At 48.0% G+C, this 25,271-nt stretch overlaps 3 protein-coding genes across 4 annotated transcripts in view; 2 read left to right on the top strand and 1 right to left on the bottom strand.

The window, feature by feature from the left end:
* Fam210b (family with sequence similarity 210 member B) overlaps positions 1–7,211 on the top strand; it is a 30,404-nt gene extending 23,193 nt beyond the window's left edge. Inside the window, exons 4-6 of the mRNA XM_033766975.1 lie at positions 1–60; positions 4,710–4,882; positions 5,229–7,211. The exon at positions 1–60 is cut by the window's left edge and continues 1 nt beyond it. Coding sequence (XP_033622866.1) covers positions 1–60; positions 4,710–4,882; positions 5,229–5,445 — 450 coding nt within the window. The 3' untranslated portion in view covers positions 5,446–7,211. The remainder of the gene's footprint in view (positions 61–4,709; positions 4,883–5,228) is intronic.
* A 1,145-nt stretch (positions 7,212–8,356) lies between these two features.
* Positions 8,357–24,492, bottom strand: Aurka (aurora kinase A). The gene is made up of 9 exons (XM_010628818.2): positions 24,287–24,492; positions 20,838–20,884; positions 19,557–19,824; positions 17,372–17,426; positions 15,809–16,000; positions 14,483–14,621; positions 11,791–11,939; positions 9,377–9,551; positions 8,357–9,249 (listed from the first exon to the last, which is right to left on the bottom strand). The coding sequence occupies exons 2-9, from the start codon at positions 20,877–20,879 to the stop codon at positions 9,064–9,066; spliced, it is 1,206 nt and encodes a 401-aa protein (XP_010627120.1). The 5' UTR covers positions 20,880–20,884; positions 24,287–24,492; the 3' UTR covers positions 8,357–9,063.
* A 14-nt stretch (positions 24,493–24,506) lies between these two features.
* Positions 24,507–25,271, top strand: part of Cstf1 (cleavage stimulation factor subunit 1) — a 10,203-nt gene continuing 9,438 nt past the window's right edge. Inside the window, exon 1 of one of the 2 annotated variants that reach the window (XM_010628820.3) lies at positions 24,507–24,663. The gene's annotated coding sequence lies outside the window, so the exon portion shown is untranslated. Of the gene's footprint in view, positions 24,838–25,271 lie in introns of both variants that reach the window. The other variant, XM_010628819.3, reaches the window with a different exon arrangement.

The raw sequence follows: 25,271 nt of genomic DNA, 5'->3' as shown, positions 1-25,271 counted from the left end.
CAGCCAGGCCCAGACGCCCGGCTGCTCCGCACCGCTCGCGGGGACCTCCGCGGCCACCAGGTAAGCCTCCCCACCCCCACCCTGACTATGGTCCCAGGGGCCCCGAGCAGGGCCAGCCCCCTCCGCTGCCTGGGATCAGTCACCTCCAGGATCCGTGAGTCCCCACATCCCTGCACGCCAGGAGGTGATCTTCCCACTCGACGGCCGGAGAAATTGAGGCTGCCCAAGGTCACACAGTCCCCTGCACGGCCGCCTTTCCAGAGCCTCCCCGGAGCAGTGAGGAGCCTGCGGGTCGGAACTTGGTCTGAACTCCCTCTCCAGGCCTTCTATGCTGTCCCTTTCGAAGTCCCATTCAGGACTCTGCCCTGGGCCCCCAGAAGCCTCTCCCGGCGCTGACACCGCCCTCCGCCTGCCGCCCCGCCCATCTTATCTAACTCTAGAGCCGGACTCCTTGCGGGGGTGGAAAAGCCAGGGCGCGCTGTGCCTGATCCCATTTCATTTCGGTGGCCGAGACCTAGTTTCCATTCAGAACTGCAACACAGCTTTTCCTTACAGAAAAACCCCCGACTATCAGTTTGTGTTGCTGCCTGAATGGGTCTGTAAAGAAAAGCAGGAGGCAGAGGCCTGAGAAGTGAGGATCCAGGGCCTGGAGTCCCGGTGCTTCCAGCTTCCTCGCCCAATTTGAATGGGGCCTTTTGTACCACCCTGTGACCTTCAGCCTCCCGCTTGTCTGCTGACCCTGTAGCTGCAGGCCAGCGTCTGGGGAACAGATCTGCACCCCGGAGCCCGCGTGGCGGGGGCGGGGACGTTGGTGGTTTTCCAGTGGGTAACAAAGAGGTTTGGCCCATGCCCTTAGCGTACCTCCCGCAGAGACAGTGCAATCCTATCCTCCTACCCACCAGCCACAGCTGCCTCCTGGTGTCTCTGCAGGCCCCAGCCCCGAGTCCCTTCCTTCAGGAAGCCTCTCCTGACCAGCAGAGATGTCTTGGGCACCTGTGGGGGGCTCCCCTCAGCCCCTGGATGTGGATCCTCTCTGCATTCATCATCTGCAATGGCTCCTTGCCTCACTTGGTCTCTTCTGTCAGGCCCTGAGTGACATGAGTCTGTATTATGGGGATGAGCATGGGGTCTTGGATTCCCCAGATCTCGGTTTCTTATTGTAGTTCTGGAACCTGGATCAAATCCACTCACTCTCGTGTATCTCAGTTTTCCCATCTGTAAAATGGGATGTTCATCATCACACTTCCTAGTGTAGAAACAAGATGTTGACACGTGACATGTGGTACATCCTAAATTAAAGCTAGCGATTGTAATCACGGTAAATATGTACAGTTCCAGGAACCCAGGAGCTGTCCTTGTTTTCCCTGCCCTCTGATAGGGAGTAGGGTGGAATCTGGGTGAGATCGGAACCTCACAGGACTTCAGAACAGAAGATCCTCATCTCCCTGAGAAACGCTTCCCAGGTGACCTGGAGCCGAGGGAGGGTATCAGGCTTGGACCAGCGCCCAGCACCTGCCTGCAGCTCTGGCTTCCCTTTTTAAACCCCCTCCACCAGACCTACCTGGCCCCCGCCCTCATCCCACTTGGTGTTTCCCCTGTGTTTTACTTCTGCGTTTGCTGTCCCCGCTTCCCACCGCCCTATAGGCTCCTGGCAGCTTTTGCCAATTCTGTTCACTGCTCCACCCCCTACGCTTGGAGCAGTTCCTGGCTTAGGAAGACATTGTGAAATCGTGAGGAACAGAGTATAGTTGTTCAAAGCAAAGTCCTAGGAAACCGCCCCAGCTCGGACAGTTAATTCCTGTGTGATCCCTGCCAGGTTACTCAACCACCCTTTCTGGACCCCCAGGGTCCTCTCCTGGGCCCCCGGGATCCTCTCTGTCACGTGAGGATGTCAGTAGTGCCTCTCTCAGAGTGTTGTGAGAATTATATGAACTAATATTTGCAGAGTACCTGGAACCCTGCCTGGTACAAATTAAACATAATGTAGGGCCATTTAGTATTTATTAAATGAATGAAAACAAGTGTCACCCTACAAAATGTGATCACCTTGCAGATGAGGCCATCCACACTCGTGTATGAGAACATTTGAGGATGTACAGAAAATACAATGCCACAGGTGCTCAGGGCAGCACCTAATGCTTTGCACGTCCTTAAGGTATTGTCTCTTCGATTCCTGTGGTTTAGCTTATTTAGTTTCCTCAAAGGTGAAGAAGAAAAAGGTACGGCTCAGGGTGCCCCACACCCTGCAAGAGTAGCCATTCCTAAAGGAAGGTGCTTTTCCAGAACATCCCAGAAGGAAAACTGTCCCCACCTCCTTTGCCTTGTAGCCAGGGCCACCTCCCCTCCCCTCCCCTCGGCCTCCTGTCTAGCCCTGCACCCCAGCCACAGTGGCTGCTGGGAGCTGGGCTCTTTCTGATAAACGAGCCCCACCCTCCCGTCCCTGCAGATGGGGTAGCTGCCAGAGCTGATGGGAGGACAGCCGAGGACCCCTCCCTAGGCTGATGGTGCTGAGTCGCTTCACTTCCGACCCTTGACACTGGCCCAGCCCGTCAGTTGTGTAGCCCTCTGTCTAATCACAGACTCATAGCTGGCTCTGCTGAGGGCCCTTTTGTCTACACCCACTAATTTGGCAAATGGTCTTCTTGCCATAAAAGAAAAATAAAAAGGCCGCCAGATTGCCAGCTACAGAATAAGTAGCATCTACTGCCTGACGGTGGTGGAATGAACTATGAGGGACAGTTTCCTGGGGGGCTTTGTTTGTCTGTTTTTGGTTTTGTGTTTTGAGACAGGATCTCGCAGTGTAGTTCAGGCCGGCCTTGAACTCCATGTGTTGCCCAGGCTGGCCTTGAATTCACAAGGATTCTCTTGCCTCAGCCTCCTCAGTGTTCCTGTTGGTTTTAAAGAGGGTGGCCCAGAAAGGCCTCACTGAAGGGATCACTAAAGTCGTATTTGTTAAGGACCTGAAGGCAGCGGGGCGAGGGAGAAGTACATATTTGCATTTCTATTTGAGATACGCACAACAGAGAAGCAGTGGAGGACCCGGGCCCCCATCCTGTGCTGGCAGCCCAGAGAGGTTGCCAGGTGAGCAGGGTCCCCTGACAGCCCTGGCTGGCACCTTAGCGTCCCCCCCCCCCGTGAACTGATGACAAATCCCTGTCTATAAAATCAGATGCTGAGCACAGACACGGGTGCTCATGGAAAAGCTCTCCAGGTCCTCAACACTTTGCCACGCACAGGTGGACGACGCTCGGGCCCCTGGAGGTTGGAGAGACGTGCAGCATCGCAGGTGGGCTGTGCTCGTGTCGCCACTGCTTCAGGCTGCACGGCAAGGGCAGGCCCAGGTGTGTCAGCGAAGCTGGTGGGCTTGAAGGCCGCTGCTTGGGCACCCCGTATTCTTTCTTTTCCTCCTGGGGTCCTAGGCCCAGTGTCCCTTCCCTTTACCTCTGCACAGGATGGCTCAGGCAGGCAGCAGCCCAGCTGCAGGATCTGTAACTAGAGCCGACCTGCAGGCAGGTGCTCGCCACCTGCTGCGCTGAGCTCTGAGGACCGTCATGAATTGTGTAGCTACAAGTGCTCAAGGCCAGGGGTTGTGGCGCATGCCCGTCTCCCAGCACTCAGGAAGCTGAGGCAGGAGGATTGCTACAAGTTCGAGGCCAGCGTGGGCTACATAGCCAGACCCTGTCTCAAACAAAGAAGAGTCCTCTCTTATTGAGGTTTCTAATCAAAGTACAGTTGGTTGTTTTTTGTTGTTGTTTCATGTTTTGATTGTTTCTCCCAAACATTTCCGGCTCAGTAGGTGATCAGTAAATGTTAACAGATCAATACTAAATGCCACACACAGCGAATTATTTCTTGCCAAATCCTAATCAGTATATTGCCCGGGAATTGGCCCTCCATTGAATGAATAAATCTGTTTCAGGCCTGACATATAAATGTGGCACCACAGCCTTGGCTCCTGGAGGTCTGCTCCCTGCCCTTCCTCGGTGCGGCACAGCACGGCGATCCTGTGCTAACCTTGCTGATGTCAGGCGGATGCATCGACCCCTCCGAGCCCACATCCCTCCTCTGTGAAGTGGGAAAGGCAGTAGCTGTCGAGAGGAAGGAAGAACTGGTGGAGAAAACGCAGCAGAGGCCTGCTTGGCTCAGGGAAAGTGCTCTCTAGAGGATGGCTGCTGTCCCCAAGCAAAGCAGCCCTGGGGTTTCAGTCACTCTTGCTGCCCTGACCAACGGGGGTCACAGGCGTTTATCTCACAATCCCTAGGGGGCAGACGGCCCGCAGGAGTCTCTGGGCTAAAGGCAGGTATCAGCAGGGCTGGTTCCTTCGCTCGCTGTGGGCCCGTTCCTGCCATTTGCAGTTTCTGGAGGCTGCCTGCACTCCTTGGCTATGGGCCTGGCCTCTAAAACCGGCAGCACCAATCTTCAGGTCTGACCCTGCATCCTTTCCTCCACCTTCCTTTCCCTTACAAGGACCCTTGTGGAGTAATCCAGGAAATCCAGGGTAATCCAGGACAGTCTCCGCATCTCAGGATCCTTGACCACATCTGCAAAATCCTTCTGCTGTGTAAGGTGATAAAGTCACAGGTCAGGGGTTTAGACCCGGTCATCTCTGAGACGTCATTCTGCCAGCTGTATACACTCCGTAGCCTTTGGTCTCTCAAGAGAGAGAATGGCCTTGGGCTAACCTCGTGCCCCCTTTGGATTGTGCACAGGACCCCAGCAGAATCCCCGAGACATCAGGCAGCGATGCCAGCGGCACACAGAGCAAGCAAAGCAAGTCGCAGCAGCTGAGAAAGATTTTCCAGGAATATGGGGCCGTCGGTGTGTCCCTGCACATTGGGATCTCATTACTCTCCCTGGGCCTGTTTTACATGGTCGTTTCAAGGTGAGATTTTTCAACAGTGATAAATATTTGTCTTTTTTTTGGGGGGGGGTTGAGACAGGATCTCACTATGTATTGAGACTGGCTTGGAACTCACTATGTAGCCCAGGCTGGTCTCGAACTCACAGCGATCCTCCTGCCTCAGCCTACCGAGTGCTGGGATTACAGGCGTGCGCCACCATGCTCGGCAGTAAATATTTGTCTTTTACTGCCATATAAAGATGCCCTCAAGTGAGAACTTTTTTCACCCAGATACTTTTAGCACATCTTAAAAATACTGTAAATCTTCGAGCCACATTGATTTCTTACTCCGTCGCTGTAATGATTGTTTTGCCTCTTTCCCTCCCAGTGGTGTAGACCTGTCTGCAATCCTGCTTAACCTTGGATTCAAAGAGTCGCTGGTGCAGTCAAAACTGGCAGCAGGCACAGGTACCTTTGTGGTGGCCTACGCCGTGCACAAGCTGTTTGCACCCGTGAGGGTCAGCATCACCCTCGTCTCCGTGCCCTTCATTGTCAGATATTTGCGGAAAGTGGGACTTTTTAAACCGCCAACGGCAAAGCCTTGATGAACACTTCAGTTGCAGGCACTGAAAACCTCCTTTTCGATTGTACAGTTTGGATTTTTAGGGTCGTGAGCTTTGCTCATTGCTATGTTCTCACAGATAAAGCTTACCGTTGCCACCAAAAATCAGGTTTTTGAATAATGATAATTTTAGGCTTTATAAATTTTGCTAATGCTACTCACGGTAGGGCTATGCACACAATCTGAAATGTTAGCATCACAAATGAGTTAACGTCTCAAAATTAAACAGCCTCCTAAATGTTCCTTCTAGAAGGTCCTAGGTGGGTCTGTCTGCAAAAGCCCTGGGGGTTCCTCATGCTCACGTTCTTTAAAAGCAATGATTAATTTAGCCGGCTCTTAAAATTCCCCTTCCTTTGATGTGTTGTCAGCAGCCTGCAGTTTAATGTGCAGTATTCTGCAAAACAGCTGCCAGCGCTACAATTAATGAAGCAAAAGTTAACAATTTTATGTGATTGTAATCTAAATTAGCGTCAGCCCTTTGACATACATTACACTTGTTCTGGGGAAAGAAAACAAGTACTTCCGGTGTGTTTCGCTGATCCCTAAACACCTCCAAATGTGGCCATCTCTGAGTTTGAAGTGGTTTTTCTGAAATTTCATTAAAGTGGGGCAGGTCACTTGTCTGTTTACGTGAGGTGGGAAAACCTTGCCCATTAGTAATGGAACCATGTGGCTTCTGAAGCCTGCGTTCAGACTTTGGATGCCACACATACGAAAAGATCATCTTAGCCCTTTCTGGACAATCTTTCTCTCATTTCAAACTTCAGACATTCCAGAATTGCCACAATGTTTACATTGTGTCACTATATATATATATATATTTTTTTTTAAACTGAACTAAAATTATATACATGAAAGACTTGTACTACTTCCCAGAAAGGAAAGTCAGTAGCACTTGTTATAAATAGAAGACAACCATGAAATAATATTTATGCAAGCTGGGAAGGAAAAGAGGCTGGCAGATATCATTAGTCCACCAAGCTGGTTTTGGAGATTAGAATTCAAGTACAGAGACCCTAACTTCTGGCTTCCTCCTCTTGGTAGGTGGTTCGGACTTTTCTACTGGGAACTCAGGTTTATTAAATCTGCCATGCCGAATGGTTGAGGGAGTGCTGTCTTTATCTTTCTGGCTTGCAACTCTTATCTTTAAAAAATTATTTCCGTGACAGTTAGGAAACTAAAGAAACCATTAAGTGTTGGTTTTACCGTGCTGTGGTTGTGGACAGTCCCCTAGTTAAACCATAATCACCTATGCCAATCAGTTATCTTGATTAACATTTAAAAGGATTTTTATGGAACGTTCTCCACTTGCAAAATTCCTTTTTTTTTCCAGTACTAAGGACCTTGTGTTTGCCAGGCAGGTTCTGTGTGACTGAGCTACATCCCGGGTACAAAATTACTTTAAAATGGAACTTTTTGTTTTCCTTTCAAAGCCACTGGCACATTGCCAGCCTTTCTGGATTTAAAGCTGGAACTGCCTTTCTGGGATCGAATTCCCAGGATATCTCCAGGTCAGCTCCGCATGCCCGGTGACACCAGTGATAGTTTCTTATATGGACCAGACAGAAACCTTCCCATCTCATCTTGTATTTAAACAGTGGCTTGTTCACTTTGGGCTCCTATTCCCCATTTATACCAGTGCAAAATGCCTATGCAAAAAAAGCTGAAAGCCCTAAAATGCAGGGGCTTAAATCTCAATCTTTATGCGTTAGGAGTAATAGGAGTGGACCGCAAGGGCGAGCAATAAAACAAATCATACCAAATAGCCATATCATGATGTTCTAAACCCCAAACCCACTCCACTCCTGTGGCCAGTAGCCAAAACGGGGGAAAAAAATGGATAAGGTCAAAGACCAGGGAACTACAGTATTATGTGAATTCACCAGCAAGATACAGACTGTATTTACACTGTTTTTAATGGAATTAGGGGAATGATCTATTTTAAAAATGTAAACCAGTCTGCTTCTAATTTTTTAATCTGACAAGGTGAGCAGTTTAAGTGAAACAAATAAACATCTTTATAAAGTTTGTGAAGGTTCTTTCTCATTCAATGTCTTAGTCACTTTTCTGGTCTCTGGGACAAAATACCCAGCACCCACAGCTGACGGAGAGGTTTGTGTGGGCTCATGTTTCAGAGCAAGTCAGCTGGCTCCAAGGTCAGGGATCACGCCCGTGACCCGCCTCTTCCAACCAGACCCCGTTGTCTAGCAGCAAGTCAGCCATGCTGCCCCCCGTGGTCAGTCACCTTTCAGGAGCCCCCCTCTGAGTGCCTGGGGCCCAGGGGGTACATCTGGATATACACCGTGACATCTGGTGTGCCATGACCGTTGCTAAGTTTGTACAGCACTGGGACTGGAGTGCTGGCCTTCATGGTACTGGGTGGGACTCTGCTGGCAGAAATGCCCCAGGCTCGGGTGCCACTAAAATCATGGCGCACGGACTATAGCTTGGATACTTGTCATGTGACTACCTTGGGACTGTAAAAGTAAGCTCAGCACCAGGCCAGGAACGAAAAGCCCACTTGTTCCAAGGAGCACAGCAGTTTTCACATAGTTGTGTTTTTAAGTTTGACAGGTTGGTCCCTTGGCCGTTCCTTTATGTTGTGCAGTTTTATATTTTGACCTAGCTGACATCTAGTCTGTCGCACCGGGTCAGACAGGAAAGCCTGTTTCTCTACTTGTTCAAAGTACAGCACTTCTCCCTTCCCAGGGTCAAGCTTACCCTTCAGGTGATAGCACAAACGACAGGTTTGTGCATAGTAACCTGGCAGCTGTAAACTTTACCTAGTAGGAAGGAGCACATCCACAGACCAGAGTAATGTTAGATCTGCACCTTCCCAGACCAACAGTAAACAGGTGACGGAAATAATTACCCATATACTCCAGGTAGAGCGGTATATTTATTTATGCATTTAACAAGTCTGCACACATGCCATAACTCCAACGCAATCACAAGAGCCCTTAACATTTAGGAAAAGTTCTGAGACGTCTGGTCTCGGGAGCTGCTTGCGTATCCCAAGCGATCCCTGAGACAGAGGTAGAGCATGTGTTCCTGTTTCATAGTGGTTAAGGAGGGCCAGAAGCCCAGACAGGCTTAACAGGGGCGATCAACTGAGGGCATCCCTGAGGGATGCACGGAAAGAAAATACTATACAGAAACCTTTCATATTTAAAGAATCACATATTCGTTTCAACCTTTCCCAGGTTTGACCACCCAATAAGTTACACACACACTCGGGTACTCGACGGTTACTGTGCAGCGCGTTAGCTGACTGACTCAGAGGAAAGCAGTCACTTTCCCCGGAACCAGACTCCGAGTTCTCACACAGGACACCCTGCCGGCACAGGCTGTGGACGTGGCCTCTGGATTAGGAACCTGGTAAAAGCAGCATGATTCTCGAGGCGCCTTCACAGAGTGTCACGTCTCCTGCAGGGGAGCTTCGTGAACAGGGAGGCCAAGGCACTGCAGGCTGGGGAGAGAAAGTGACGCTTCCTGTGGCGCTGTGAACCGAAGGTGGGCAGTCAACAGTAACGCAAGTCTGGGCGCACGTTCCCGAAGGTTACACAGCAGCCCTGGCTCAAGGATTTCTGCCCCCACACGATTAAGATGATTTGCTAGTTGACTCTTTGCTTTTCTGGCAACTTGATGGCTTGGTCGAATTTGCTGAGATCCACGGGTGTTCAAGGACTTCACTAAGAGTCGGCCTCTGGCTTGGGTTATGCTTTAGCAGCCTTGAAATAAAGTCCCGGGCTCCCTCTGTCACAAAGTCAGGGAATGTGAATTCAACCTGGAGTACAAGTGACAAAAGGGCACAAAGCACAAGTAAGAGACACCAAACTGTATAAATAGTCACACCTCCGCGGATAGGGGAAGAATCTATAAGCACTGCTGGGTTCTTTTCAGTGACGTCTTACCCGAGATATCCTCTTGTAGGTCTCCTGGTGAGTGTGTGCCTCAAAGGGGGGCTTCCCGACTAGAAACTCATAGCAGAGGACTCCGAGGCTCCACAGATCCACCTTCTCATCGTGCATGCGGCCTTCAATCATCTCCGGGGGCAGGTAGTCCAGGGTTCCACACAGAGTGGTTCTCCTAAAAAGGGAGGCTCGGATTGATGTGTTCTGCTTTTGTCCTCAGCTATGCTAAGAAGGGCTGAGGGTGCACCTGGCCAGATCCGGTGTTGTGACGTAGGTACATCAAAAATCCCCACACTTAGATAGCAAACAGGCTAAAGGAAATGTGTGAGATCACACAGCCAGCACCCAGGCCTCACCGCATCTGTCCAACTCCAGAACCTCCTTGGATAATCTAGCAGAAACTCAAATCATTTTGATACAAAAGATGCCGTGCAGAGTTCTCTAGAAATACAATTTGAAGTTCTAAGCTAACACCAAGTTAAGAGACACCACAGTCCAAAAAACACACTTAAAAATGTAAAGGCTGGTCTAGATTAAGAGCAAAGAGATACAACACCAGTGCATGGAACCTGGCTTGGGATCGTAAAGAGAACTGTGACATTTCATGGGCAGCAGGGGAGATTTGAACATGGACTAAACATTCAATATTAAGGAAGCTGTTAGCTTTCAAAGGAAGGTAGAATTATGTTTTCAGGATATGCATACTGCAATGCTCAAGGATAAAGCATCATAATAAAAACATCATGATGATAAAAGTTAGGCAGATGGGACACAGGTCCTGAAGAGTTGACCTAAAGTAAACTAAAAGTTGGGGCCTATGTGAGTTGACACAACAGAGGGCCCAGATAATCAACTAAGGCAAACGGATCACCAGGGCCTAATGGAGTGCAGAGGACACAGAACACGTCCCTAAAACAATGGGAGACCTTGGGGGACAGCAGCTCCCTTTCCAGACATCGAAAGGCCTCGCTCAACCAGGAGCGCCCTGCATTCTGTCGCATTCGCCTATGTGAAAGGCTCTATAAAAGAGCCAGTGGACTTAAACATCCAGTGTCCAACAAGCAGGGCAGTTTTTTCCTTTTCTATTAAATACACAGTCCTTTCCCCACCGCTCGCTGCGTGCTGTTTTGTCGGCTTCAGACTTCGTTGCCCCAAAACAAGGACCAGATCCCAGCACAGGGGGGAGCTGATTAACAGCATCATAAAAATAAGCTTATTTTCAAATGTGGGCGAAAAAGCAGCCACGTGTTAGGGATTGTTGAATGGCTCACTGGGTGGACTGCTGCGCTCCCACCAGCTGCCACTCGGACTCCGACCACAAAGGCTGGAAATAAGCTGGGGTTGGCGCACATCTGGCCAGCAGATCCTGGGGGGCTACCACACTGAACACGACTGTGTCTACCTTATTGGTACCGGGGGTTGGTGGTTGGGGGCTAGGAGAACTGATTTTCTGTTAAGTTCTGCTTTAATTAACCTTGTAGCCCCATGAAGCCGGCAATTTTTTGTTGTTTGTCCCCCGGGGTCTGAACAATCAGTGAAATACAGACCATGCTTTGCTAGAAACAAATGGAAATGACCTGCAACAAAAAACAGTCTCTTCCCACGCCACCGTGTCATCTATTTTAGGCGGTAGTTTTGTTTTGTTTTTTCCCCTAGCTGGCTTTATTTTTAAAAAGCTCCTCTGGTGATAATTAAGTCCTTCAAAGTTAACAAGCTCTAATCGGATACATGATTTAAAATGCCTCACTCGCATGAACTGGTAAAGCTTTTTCAAACCCAAACTAAATTTAAAATTGAAGTGCATCTCTTAGCTCTTGTTTGGGAAGTTCACTGATGACTTAATTTCATTATGTTGATGTCTCTGCCACAGCCGTGAGGGAGGTGTGTGTGGGGGTAGAGGGGGTGACAACAAGAAAGAACTGTTCCTACTCTGGACATAAGCTGATCAGAGTCTCTAACCACCTCTCTCTCAGCTCCATCCAAACCGATCTGGTTTTCAAAGTTCCCAAAAGAACTGCACTCTTGGCTGTGGATTTCTGTACTGCTATTCTCTGGATCTTTTCCCACCTTCTTATCCTGTCTCCAACCCACCACCAAAGTAGGAGTTCTTCCCCCTGCAATCTGTATTTTAACTGTCATGTACTTGTCCCATCTGTTGACTGTGTATCTACTTCATTAACCTCTAAGAACATTAAGCATCTTTAACCCCACACCTAGAAATACCACAAATAGCCCAAAGTAGTCACAAAATAAAATGAAATTAATTTATTATGAGGCCTAAAATATTCCAGAGTATTTCCAGGTGAAGTCACCTGCCTCAATTCAGTGTAAAAATCTACTCTTGAACTTTGATGTTTTCTTCATGATTTAGTTCATGATTGGACTGTACAACTCCCACCTCTGAAGTTACATACCTGGAGGACGGAGCATGAACTGACCACCCAAAATCTGCAATCTTCAGCTCTCCAGTCGATCCCAGCAGCAGGTTCTCTGGTTTAATGTCTCTATGAATAACTCTCTTGGAATGACAGTAAGACAGGGCATTGGCCAATTCCGTGATGTACTGTTGAAAAAACATTGAAAGCCTGCGTTTTAGATTTTATATAACACAATATTAGACATCTCTTCTGAAAGAAAATCCAACATGAATTTTAGCATGTTTTGCAAGTTTTAAAGCAAACACTATAGAAATGATGGGTAAGTCTACAAAAATCAATCGAACCAATTTATAGTGGTTACCATCAAGTTATTCATAACTTAGTTATGTCTTTGCTAATACAGCAATACCTCAGTTCACAAATGCTTCAGAAACTACAAAGAAGCTGGAGAAGGAGCACAGTGCAGAGACAAAGGACAAAACAGTCCAGAAGACTCACCCCAGGTCCAAGGGAGGGGGCTTGCTCTCTGATATGAGGTAAGCCCAGAGAGGCTTGGCAGTTCCAATTATGGACTGGACCAGCAGCGTGAGCCCCAAGAGCCCACAGTTATTGTAAGCAGCAAAAGCAATGTGTGGCTTTACTCTGAAACTGACTCCTTCCATAAGGCAGGCTAGAGATGGAGAAGAAATCCTACAGTGCCCACCATATTTCAGAGGGGTAAATTAGGAGACATTTTGGGAAGGGGTTACGACCGAGCTATAAAACAACTTCATGACAACTCTTCATGACAAGCCTTCAGGGTTGCCAGGGTCGCCTACCACAGTGACTGGGTAAAACAGCCACAAGAGACAGTCACAGAGAGGGCGGGAAGGTCACAGGAGCTCCATCTCTGTGGTGAGAAGCCAGGCTGGTCTTGTATGGCTTTCAGAGGCAGCTGGGTCTGAGTGCTGGCATTATGTCCAGAGGTCTGCTTGAGCACCCACTCCACTGCCTACGTCCAGCACAGAACGTGGTGGTCTCTGCTTTCTCCAGCTACCAGCACGAGAAAGGTCACACCTCACCGTGGTGGCAGTCACAGCCTGGTGTGTACAGACACAGAGGCCTCAAGCAGAATGGGGGCACCTCACAGAACCACAGGCCACAAAGCTGGGCGGAGAAAGCTGTGACTGTGGTACACAGGGCGACACGGAAAGCGGGAGCTGCTGAGTAATTACAGCCACAGGGCAGGTAGCATTAACCCATCACACCTGCGGGAAGGGGTCAGGGTTTACATACACACAGTTGAGTGTGGAAACAAACCAGGTCTTAGCAGGGACTCATCACCCACATCTGGGGGATTTCAACATGGTGGCCCTCCAGAGAAACCACTCACTCAAAACACAGAGGAACTATTTTTTCTGCACTGTGTTTTCCTTCGCTGTTTTTTTGTTTTGTTTTGTTTTTTAGTTTGGGGCTTTTTTGTTGTTTTTACTTCTTTTTTCTTTTTCTTTCTTTTCTAATACTTTATCTAATTCTATTAATTTTATTTTATGCCTCAATAGGATCCTTTCTCATTTTCTTGCCTCATCTGTTTTCAAATTTTACTTCTTTCATTTTCCCATTCCGCACCATGTCTATCTTTACTAGTATAATCATTAAGCTTTATTAACCTTTAGATATTTAGTTAATGCTATTAATGTTGCATTCTTTTCTACTCTTAGTGGCAATACAGTTTTTGTATTTAGTATGTATTCACTATATGTTGATACTTGATTTATCTTTTTGTCTATATGCATCAAACACTGACACATCCAGCTTCATAAAATAAGCACTACTGGACAAAAAAGATCGGCCGAACATCAATACCATTATAGTGAGAAACTTCCGTACTCCGCAATTACAAACAGATCATTTAGACACAAAAATCAACAAAGAAATATCAGAAAGGAACCACAGCTTGGAACCAAAGGACTTAACAGGTATCTACAGAGTGCTCCACCGAGCAACAGAATTAGACATTCTTCTCAGCACAGCATGTAACTTTCTCCAAAGTAACATCACATACAAACCCACAAAGCATGCTTAAGTAAATGCAAAAGAATCAAAATTATTCCATACACATTGCCAGAATCATGGTGCAAAGAAACTAGAAGTCAATGGCAAAACAAACCCAGAAATTATGCAAGCACTTAACTGAACAATATACTTTGGATAATCAACGGATCACAAAAGAAATCAAATAATTAGTCCCTAGACTCAAATAATTATGCCAAAATAACATGTGCTACAAACATGTACTAATAAAACTCAAAAACAAGAACAAAAACAAACAGCAGGGGTTATGGCTCAGTGTGAAATAAAAGCCCTGAGTTCAATTCCCAGTACCCCCCCCCACAAACACAAAATAGGAGAATTAGGTATGGGGTATATGGAACTATCCGTACTATCTTAATGATGTCTATAAATCTCAAACTGTTCTAAAACAAACGTTAAAAAATAAAGAGGGCCATTATATACATTTCCACAGAAAAATTACTGAAAACTTACCAACCAAAACATTCTACTGGACACCCGATTTAATCTGCGTGTATGGTTCATCTGAGCTAGTCTGATTTTTCTATTCAAACATTTGATCCTGTCAAGCCGTCTTCCCATTAAGTCAGAATCTACTCTACTGTAACGAGAAGCTCGTTATAATGGACAGGTGTAAAGAGAACAGAATGAGCCTGGACAGTAAACGAAAACTTACAGTAGCAGTTCTCCGCTCATCAAACGTGGAAAGTCTCTGCAGTTCTCTGTAGACTGTTCCAAGGGGTGCATATTCCAGAATTAGATAGACTCTCGTGGCGTCATGGAAATAACCATACAGCCGGAGAATGTTAGGGTGCCTGCAACAGAGGATGAAGATTGTAATGCTTCGCTTTGGAGCTGACACTACATTAGGTACAAAATACTGAAATGAACCCCTCATGGAAATAAAACCACTGTTGTTTCACCCCCCACATGAGAATCTGAGACCACAGGCCCACACTAGTACATATAAGCAAATAGTTTCACATACATTTCAGTATCAGTGGACCTCAGGTTAATACTATTATTTCCTTCTTCATACTTGGGGGAGAAACTCAGCTAATTATTCATTTCTGTATATTAAAAAAGGAACAGTGTTCACACAATAGTGTGATATGCAAACATAAGAGACAAAAGCACAGTGCACACCAGGCGTGACGGCGCATACCTCCAACCTCACGCTTTGGAAGGCTGAGGCAGGATGATCAGCAAGCTTGAGCCTAGCTTGAGGAACTTAGTGATGTAACAAGACCTGGACTCAAAATAAAAACTGTTAAAAACGGCTGAGGATGCAGCTCAAAGTGAAGGCCTTGGATTCAAAGCCCAGTACCGCACCCCCGCAGAAAAAAAAGAAAAAGTGCGTGGCAGCAGAAGAGGCGTGGAGCACAGAAGCATAGCCTCACCACCCCACCTGCGGCTCCCACCTCAGCGGATGCAGGGTGGATACAGGATGATGGGTGCTGTTGACCTTAAGTATTAGCATCTGATTCAAATTTGAATGCCCTGATAGCAAAAAGGAAAAAAGAAAACCCCACTACTGACCCAAGTCAAGCTACGGGCTGTGAAATGCAACTTCTGGTCCCCTCAGAATAAACGTTGTTCATCCCGACAGACAGACACACAGACACAGACACACACACACACACACACACACACACACACACACACGAACTGGTCCGGGTAATCTATTTCATTAATACAACATTAAATCCTCAAGTGATTTTTCAGGGTAATCTATTTCATTAATACAACATTAAATCCTCAAGTGATTTTTCAGGACCATAGCTCTAGACAAACCCTTGGCAAGTGATAAATTCAGTCATTCTTCACAACACTGTGAAGCAAGCACTCTAAAAAGCAGTTCAGGGCCGGGGGATTTGGCTCAGTGGTGCCGCCGCCTGCTCACAAGCGCAAGGTCCTGAGTTCGATCCCCGGTACCAAATAAATAAGTAGCAAGCAGTCCCTACTGTAACTCTGACTTTCGGCACAGCAGTGTGACACTCACCGAAGGTGGGACTGTATCTCTACTTCTCTTCTGAGCTGATGCTCCACTCCTGCTTTCTCCAGCTGAGCTTTAAACAACACTTTCAGAGCCAGGATAAACTTGCTTTGTTTTTCTCTTGCCAAATAAACATTGCCAAACTTTCCTTTACCCAATGGGCGACCAATGTCAAAATCTTCCAGAGTCCACTGTCTCCTAGAATAATGTGAACATTTTTAAGAGTGAAGGGGAAAAAAAAAATCTTTGCTCACAAGTTATCAATGATAGACACATTCTAAAATTTTACATCCAACAGTGTACTTACTAGGTATCCTCAGCAAGAACCAAGCCAACACCTAAAAAGCCACAAGCATTAAACCCCGAATTCCCCAGCTGCCATTCATGTGTGAGTCAGTGCTGATGAACAGTCTTAGTTAGATGTTTAGAGCAGAAGCTCTCAGTGAGTCCCAGAGCTCAGGAGACGGATCTATGAATCTGGACAAGCAACTGGAGAGGAGAGACCCTTCAGGGACCACAGTAGGCCTCCGCGGAAGCAGGCACCTAACGGTCTCCTGGGTGGAAAGCTGCTCCAGGAAGCACAGGGAGCCACGGTCACTAACACATACGGGAAGGTCCCCATCGGCTTCAGGCACGGGAACCCGCAGAGTGAGACTAAGAAAGCCAGCAGTGAGCTAAAACGAAGTCTCTGTCTGGGGCATCCTGGCCCTGCTCCCCCATGCCGGAGTCCAGGCCAGAGATTAAAAGCAAGCATTTAGAAAATGGAGAAGAGGGCTGGGGATTTGGCTCGGACACCGGCCTCGCAAGCACAAGGACCCAAGTTCAATCCCTGGTACCACAAAAATAAGATAAAAAATAAAATAAATAAAAAGAAGAGCAAATGGAGAGGATATCATGGCTGACCTTTACAACAGAGAACAAATGTATTAGTACTGAATGACTTTTCTTCTTTTTTGAGACAGGCCGTGTAGTCCAGGCTGGCCTTGAGCTTAGTGTGTAACCTGTGACATCAAAAAATAAAACTTGGAGCCAGGGATTTGGCTCAGTGGTTCCGCCACCTGCCTCGCAAGCACAAGGACCCAAGTTTGATCCCCGGTACCAAAAAATAAATAAATAAAATAAAACTTGTACTTTTAGCCAGGTGCGATGGTGTGCATCTATACAGCCAGTTACTGAGAAGGCTGAGGCAGAAGTATCTCTTGAGCGCAGGAGTTCAAGGCCAGCCTGGACAACCTAACACAGTGGTGGTGAAACTGTGGCACATATACCACAGCCGGCTGCTATCCCTGGAAGCTCTAAACAGTTCGTCATCACTGACCTAGTGAGACCCCAGCTCAAGCAAAAACTTGTGCTTATACTTTATACAAGAAAAAACAAAAATTGAAGCACATTTCAATCACATATACACATTTCTAAGGGCATGGACGAACCTCGTGCATTTTCCATACTAGATTATTAAATAGACACGTAACAGGTTACACCTATTAGATATAATGGATTCTCTCTAAATGTGCAATGAAATGGCATACTCTTGTAGAATATAGAACTTCAAATAATAAGAAAGCTTACTTTTTTGAGTCTTCATTTTTCGGTTTTGATTCCACTTCCTTCTCAGGATTAACTCCTATGTATAATAAGTTAAAATCCTGCTTTTAGAACAACTATATAGCTGGAGTTTTAAAATCTGACTAGAGATCTAAATCTAAGGACGGTCACCAAGATATTAACAGTATGTCAATCAAGAATAACAAAATCTAGATTTTTAAAGTTTTCTTTGGGGGAAAAAGATGACAAACCCTAACCTGCCTCTTACCACACAGTCTTTGCAGGGTTTCTAGAATACAGTAGAAAATGTACATGGTTAGGCCTTGCACCAGTAATTTAAGACTGAGACTAGGTAGCTTCTCTCTGAAGCCTCAGTTTCCAAATCAAGAGCTTCCAGGGCGGAATGACCAGCTTCCCACCCATAACAAGTGGCTACCTTGTCACTTGCTACCCGTCCCCGACGTCTCTGGCCAGCCATACAAATCATGGCATGCAATAAAACAAGCCAGCAGCCCTCACTCCAGGGAAAATGCAAAAGCCATTCAAAACAAAATAATGCAATTCAGAAAAAATGTACAACATAGTCTCAACAGGGGGCTGGAGTTACTACCTCATTAGCTGCAGAAACACGGGACCCTTCCGTTAGGCCACCTCCAATACTTCAAATCCTAATAGCACAGTTCATTCTGCTCAGGCGTTTGCATGCAGATCCAAACTGCTTTTCCCCCTTGCAGTTCACTGTTCCCTCTAAGATCAACATAACCACTGCTGGAGCTCAGGACATGCCTCGCAAAAATGTGACTGCAGAAGATCACAATGTGCCTCCTAAAGTATTTCCTTGGCATATTTTGAGCTGGTTATTTGGAAAAAATGCAGACGTAGGGAGAGCTCTGAAAAGCTGTCCTTTGGAAAAAGTAACAGCTCTAAAGGAAACTGACAGTGACTGTCAGGCAGAGGCTGCTGAGGGAAAAAGTCTTTCTCCGGAGACAAGGTCCATGTGCCCCCGTCCCTCCCCACCAGAGGACCAGCATCCCTATCCTTCTGAAGCTCAATCACCCGGTTCTTTTTTTTGTTTGTTTTTTGAGACAGGGTCTCACTATGTAGTTGAGACTGACCTGGAACTCATTATGTAGCCCAGGTTGTCTTGAACTCACAGCGATTCTCCTGCCTCAGCCTCCCGAGCGCTGGGATCACTGGCGTGCGCCACCACGCCCGGCCCTACCCAGCTCTTTTTTGAGTCCCGCAGTTTGTGTGCAAGCGGAACTGGCTGTCTACTTCAGTGTATTTTATAGGCCCACTCTCAGACCTTCTAAGGCCATGGGATGTTCTCTCGCTTCCCTAACCATCATCCCTAACTCCTCCTCACCCATCCTTTCAGATCCAGCTTCATCCCCCCACTCTCCTGAATGTGCACCCTACACGAGCTCTCAAACTTATCTGCACCTTTCTGTCCTAGCCATGCCTTAAAATCTAAGCTAACAGCTTCTTTTTCTTAGATTCTCCTCTGTGAAACCGAGTTAACAATGCTAGCGTCTTCATCAAGAGGAGGAGGACTGAACATGGCAATGCAGATGAAGGAACCATGTCTCAGGATCCGCTGTGACAAAGCACTGACCGCTGGTAAACAGTCCGTGCTAACGTCCACCCTGCCCCAGCCGGCCAGGTCACTGCCTTCTCTGACCCTAACCCTTCTTCCTCCCCACAGCTCCTCTTCCAGCACTGCTACTCTCCGACTCATCCAGCGCTTCCCCAGTAAGATTTCCAAAAGCCGCACCAGTCCCTTCTTGCTCAGAAAACCTTCAGTAATCTCCCAATGCAGAGATGGGGCCTTCCTCACCACAGCCAGCGGTGTCCGTGGTGGCCTCACCCTGGCAGGTCCCCACTGTTTCTCTGCATCCCCCCGCCACCCTGCACGCCTGAACTCTACAACTTCTCAGCTCCTCAAACGTACCCGCTACCAACACCCCGTACCTGACCCACTTACAAGTTACCCAGAGGGCTCGGATCAGATCCCCCAAAAGTACAGGGATCCGGTCTATTTTCAGAAGGCCCGGCCCCTAGACACTGCCACTCCAACACATGTCGTGTTTTCTTCTCCTCCTCTACAGAAGAGGTAGAGAAGCTAGGGCTCCAAACAATAAATGCACTGGGTTTTCTTCGTGACAGCTAGCTAGGAGAACAACACGAGAATCTCTAAAAGCTGGCTCACCGGGTGCCGGTGCCGGGGGCTGCTCACTCTTCTGGGTGTGACTCGCTGGCCGTGCGACAGGGCGGCCCCCGCTGGCCGCCTGCAGCTGCTTCTGTAGTGGTTTCTGACTGCAGAGCAGCTTTTGGGCTTGTGAAGGAGCCCGATGGGAGGAATTTGAAGGACACAAGACCCGCTGAGCCTGGCCGCCGCTTCCCGATGCTGGATTCTGAGAAGGAGGCTGCGGAGGCACCAGGACGCGCTTCGGACCGTCCCCCAGGGCGGGGGTGGCCTAGGATGCAAGGGAAAATAAGCTTTACAATCTGCGTGAGCGAAAGATGAAGGTTTTGAGAATTCATCAAAGTTTAATCAAGGAATGTCACTCAGGATAAACGGGAAAGCTGTTTTAATAAGAGTCCCCAGAGGATGCAGTTAGCAGATGGCTGAAAAGAATATCTGAATACTTCCAATCACACACACACACACACACACACACACAATCACATTCCGCGAACAAATGTTCATTACTGAACTTTCAGCCGGTCAGGGAGTCAACATTTTCTAAAAATTGTCAACGTTTTAGGAATATATTCCTAAATTTTAAAATTTGATGCCAAAATCTATTTCACTGAAATTGCTTTGATAATACGAGTTTAGAAAAGACTGACAGAAATGCACTAGTGTTCGTCGGTGCTCATCTCCAGCTGATGGCATTTGAACACCATCTAAATCGTAGTCTATAGAAGGCTTTCCACAATAAGCTTATTACTATGTCTGCCAAAATGTTTCATTTTCCACGTACTTGAAAATTCAAGTTAAGCAAAAAGAACTTTGATAATGAGGAAACAAATTAAGCTCCTCAAAAAGTTACTGCTAAAATGTAGTCTTTACACAGCTATAGTATTGTATTAAAAATTTAAATAGTCAACTAGGCCGAGGATGTAGCTCTGTGGTGCTGCTGCCTGCCTCGCAAGCGCAAGGTCCCGAGTTCGATCCCCAGCACCAAAAATAAATAAATAGTTAATTAAGATCCTGAGTTAAACACACTAAAGTGAGGGGTGGGTGGGAGTCTCCCCACCCAGGGGCCTCTGCTGGAAACCCAAGGCTCAAACTTTGGCAGCAGCTCATGTACCAGCTCGGTACCGGGCATGGAAGACTTCAAAGACAGTCAGTTATTTCTGAAACAGGCATGGCATGCAGACAGATCCTGCGGTGTCGGAGGGGATGTGCAGTTACACCACAGTAATTCCAGAGTCCCATGTGCATTTTATAAATGTGACTGTGATTATGGGTAAGTTAGTTTACCTTCACAGGCCCTGAAATGCAGTTTTCTTTAGATCGGTCCATGATGCCTGAAAAGAAAGAGGCTTTAATAAGTCTGTTTCAAACTGTTGCTGCGCCAAGCAGTTTAGCTCCCTGATGAAAAGGCCCCCACGACACACAGAATTTTATACATCTCTGGGCTCAAATGGAGCTGGTAAGGGAATTTCTCACCTGATACCCATAGTGCACAAGGGTCTTGGCTTTTCCCCAAAGGCCAACCCTCCCCTTGGACACCGCACCCCACTTTATTCCCTCTCCTGGCCTCAAACTTCACTCCTGCCTGTCTTTCTGCTGTTACCTTCTCTCTAGTGGATCGCTTCTACCCATGCACAGCCTGCAGGAATCCCTGCTACCTTACAAAGTTCTATTTATCCCACAGTTGCCTCAAACCAGGGCCCCGTCTCTCCCCTTCCTGTGTAACAGCAAAGCTCCAGTCCTGCAGAGGCCTCGGGTCAAGGTCACCCCTCAACAGTCCGGAAGGAGTTGGTGTCTCTCAGATCAGCTGCAACCTCCAAGGGCGAGGAGAACCATCCATTCTCATCTCTCCTCCTGTCCTCACCCCACTCCCTGTGCCAAGCCCACCCGCCTTGGGGTATTTTATACCTGCCTGCCCAGCTCATGAGAAAGTGAAGCCTCGGGTGGCTGGGATTACAGGTGTGCACCACCTTGCTGGCTTGAAATGTTTTAACCTGTTCTTCTCCCCCTCTCCGTACTGAGGATCCATCCACGGGCCTCTTTCGTAGCACTGAGCTCTTTCTACTTGGAGACACGGTCGTGCCACATTGTTGGAGATGCACCCATCCCTGGGTGATCCAGGAACCTCCATTTTCCCCTCTAATGCCTTCCTAGGAGTCCTCAGCTGATGCCTTGGCTCTAAACATTTTACTAGAAAAATTTAAAACGAATCTTCTGCCCAGCCTATTCCCCTGACTGCTGGACTCAGATATCCAAGTGTCTGCCAGGAATCTCAGCCCTGACACTCCAGAAGGGAGCCTCGCCTCACTCCACACTCTTTCCCCTCCTGTTCACGGAGTGCCCTGAGCTCCAAGCCCAGCAGTGCTTCTCTGTCTGCACTCACCCCCAGGTTCATCCACTCTCGGGGATGCCCAAGTAGCCGTCTCTAGCCTAGAATTCTCCCGAATTCCACACTTTACTTATTCTCTACACATCTCCACCTGGTTATCAGAGCGGTATCTCCATTTTAGCACGTCCCAAGCTGAAGTTGTGACCACTCGCCTCTCATAACCTAAGTTTCTTCTCGCTGATGTCCCCATTTCGAGGGACAACAGGACCATGCTGCCAGACGCTCGGGCCAAGAGCCCTAACATACATAATCAGTCTCTCTCTCTCTCTCTCTCTCTCTCTCTCTCTCTCCCCCAAACCCTAGAGCCAACCCATCAGCATATTTTATAGGCCCTACCTTCAAAAGCCACTGCTACTACTAGCTGATCCAACTATAATGCTGTCCCTCAGATTATTTGCAAGAAACTCCCAATGGTTTCCCCACTTCCGCCCTGGCCCTGCTATGAGCCATTCTTAACACCACAGACAGCAATTCCATTAACACGGCAGATGTGTTGGTCCTTGGTTCAGAAGCTCCCCATGACTCCCCAAATTAATAAAAAAATTCAAACTCCTACATGCAAAGACAGCTCTATGAAGTCTCATAAATGTAGACCCTGACGAACACTCTGACTTCAACTCCTCTTATAAATAAACAGCACACCAGCCATACAAATCCTCTGCCACAGGGCCTTTGAACGTCTTGTTCCCACTACCTGTCAAGCTCTCCCCACTCCTTCATTTCATTCAGGTCTCTGCTCAGTACGGCACCCCTTCCACAGTCATCCCTCCCTTCTTTTTCTCCATAGTTTGCCCATCTATTCACTGTCTCACCAAACTCAGATATCCAGCTACTGGACTTGCTTGGAACCTCTACAGAACTAAGTTCTCAAAGACCAAGGGCCTAGTTCCATTGTGTTTGCTGTTGCTCCCCCAGAAAGTAGAACACTGCCTAGCAGGTAACACAACGGCCCCAGTGCTTTGGGTATGAACCAATCCACGGACAAAGAAAGTACGGACAAAGAAAGTCAATAATAAAAAATTAGCTAGGTATGGCGGTACACATCCCTAATCCCAGCACTTAGGGAAAGTGAGGCAGGAGTTTGAGTCTGAGTGCCTTTCTCCACCTCCAACAACGTGGCAAAAGCCTGTCTCAAAATAAAAGAGGGCTGAGGATGTAGCTCAGTGGTAAAGCACCCTGGGTGCATCCTAAATACTGAGGGAGCAAAAAAAAAAAAAGAGCATTAAAACATTCAAGCCAGCAGGGTGGTGCATATCTGTAATGCCAGCTACTTGAAGCTTTCATGCTTTCTCATCTCCTTCCCACAATGACTAAAGCAGCAGACTAACAAGATCACAAAGATCCAAAGACTTTTATTCCATCTTCTTCTCACAAGAGGGACAGACACGTGCTCCAAATTACTAATCTTTTCTTTCTCAGGAAGATGAATAAGTGGAGTGGAATAAGAGCCTGATCCAGGATCCTGGGAAAGCTCCCTGCACCATGAAGACTGCTCTTCAGGTGATTTGTATCTGCAACTGGATTCCAGAACTACGTTACCAGATGACTGTCACCTGCGGCGTTCATTCAAACCAGATATTTACTATCCTAAGTAGAAAACTTAACACAGACGATTTATACTTGTTGCTTCCCACTTCACACCGAAAAATGTCTCAGAGATGAAGAAGAGGGGCAGAGAAGTTGCCGAAGAGTATACACGTCCACCTCACCGGATGTGTTAGAAATAAAATCTTGCCTCCAAACCCAGTTTAATCATATAGCATGCACTGGTGGGATCGCACATTTAATCAACGAAAGCGTAAGAATCCCCAGGAGAGCTTGTTAACCACACCCGAGCCCTATCCTAGGAGATTCTAATTTAGTGGGTCCGCAGTGGGGCTATATTCTGCCAGGATCTCAAGTAATTCCGATATAACTGCTTCCTGGGGTTTGGGAAGCAGATGCACAGAAAGGCCTTTGTGTATTGGTTCTCCTTCAGGAATTCACTCACCGATCCAGCCAGGAGGATAACTGGACCTCCCCGGCTGGCCCCCATAAACCACACGACCGTTTTTTCTCCTTCACAACACCCACAACTAAGCGTTATCCTGCTAGCTCTCACGTCTGTCCCCTCAAGCCCAACAGAACGTAAACCCCAAGAGTGCAAAGGCACTTTTATTACCCAGGGGCTCACCAATCAGAAAAGCCTCCAACCCAACGCCATTCAACAATCCCTTCCACTTCAGCCGTAAAACCTAACAGCGGCATTTCAGAGCGTCCCGCCGACAGGATCGGAAGAAGGACACGGATCCTGTCGCCCGCAGACCCTGCAACCCCAATGACCACCCTGGCTGTGGCCCCAACCTACCAACCCGCCGGTTCTGCCTTCAAGCCCAGGAAACGGAGTCTTAGCAAAAGCTCAGCCGTTACGATTCAAAGGTTCCTCGTTTTAAATAAGAGTTAAACCCTCTACTCCGAAAGCTGATTGGCCGGTGCTACAAGGACGCTGCTTCGTGATAGGCTCACAGAGAACGCGACGTCCTGATCACGTTCCGAAGAGCAGGCGACGCGCAGGCGTATTAGCGTGGAAGAACCCGGAAGTGGTGGACCCAACGGCCCTCCGGACTCAGGGCCGTTCCAGCCACTCCGTTGCTCTCCACCATCGGGCATTTGCCCGTGAAGCAGCCCCTTGGCACGAGGCTTTCCGCATAGGAGCTAAAGTCGGAGGAAGTGAAGGGACTTCTCGTACGTGCTAATAAAATGGGGAGGAAGGCAAGCGAGAGTGGGACAATCCCCAGCGCGGCACTCGGCTTGTCGTCCTGTGCGCTTGCGCAGTGAGCGTTCGCTCGGAGCGCTCGATTGGTCAGATACGCGCCTCCATTTTTCTAGGAGAGAGCGGGAGAAGATCAGGATCCGCGGGTACGGAGGTCCGGGGACGCAGGGAGAGTGGCTGATGCTGCTGGCTGGGGCCTTTAATGACGCCATGTGAAGGAATGGAGCGAAGCGGGAAGGGTCGGAAGCGAGGGGGGGAGGCGTGCACCCCTACGTGTTTCCCTAGCTGCGGGGCTGGGCCTGCGCACGCCCTCTTTCTCCCTCTTTCTCCGAGTGCCTCGCTGCCGCCTCCGGGAGAGTAGCGGGGTTCCCGGTAGGAGGGTGTCTGCGCTCTGACCTGGTCCTCCTCTGCCCATCCCGGGTCCTGGATCGGGATCTTCCCGTCCCACCCTCGAGCCTCAGTGTCCTCACTTGCGAACTGGAGATACTAGGTTTCTCCTATCTTGGCGAACGTAGGTTCTGTAGGAGTTGAGAAGTGGGGGCTCGACGACTTTTTTTGTGGGTTTTTTTTTTTTTTTTTT

The sequence above is a fragment of the Fukomys damarensis genome, unplaced genomic scaffold, assembly GCF_012274545.1.
Source record: "Fukomys damarensis isolate Sample0158 unplaced genomic scaffold, DMR_v1.0_HiC HiC_scaffold_22, whole genome shotgun sequence".
In the NCBI taxonomy this organism is placed as follows: Eukaryota; Metazoa; Chordata; class Mammalia; order Rodentia; family Bathyergidae; genus Fukomys; species Fukomys damarensis.
The sequence above is the reverse complement of the archived record's forward strand: the minus strand, read 5'-3'. Positions and strand labels throughout refer to the sequence as shown.

What these genes read in the sequence shown, in the direction of transcription:
- Aurka (XM_010628818.2), bottom strand. Translation starts at nt 20,879, where the DNA reads ATGGACCGATCTAAAGAAAACTGCATTTCAGGGCCTGTGAAG. An exon ending in ATGAGCGGAGAACTGCTACT is followed by an intron (nt 11,940 to 14,482) that starts GTAAGTTTTCGT and finishes TTTTTTCAACAG; the next exon opens with TACATCACGGAATTGGCCAA. An exon ending in GTTCATGCTCCGTCCTCCAG is followed by an intron (nt 9,552 to 11,790) that starts GTATGTAACTTC and finishes CTCCCTTTTTAG; the next exon opens with GAGAACCACTCTGTGTGGAA.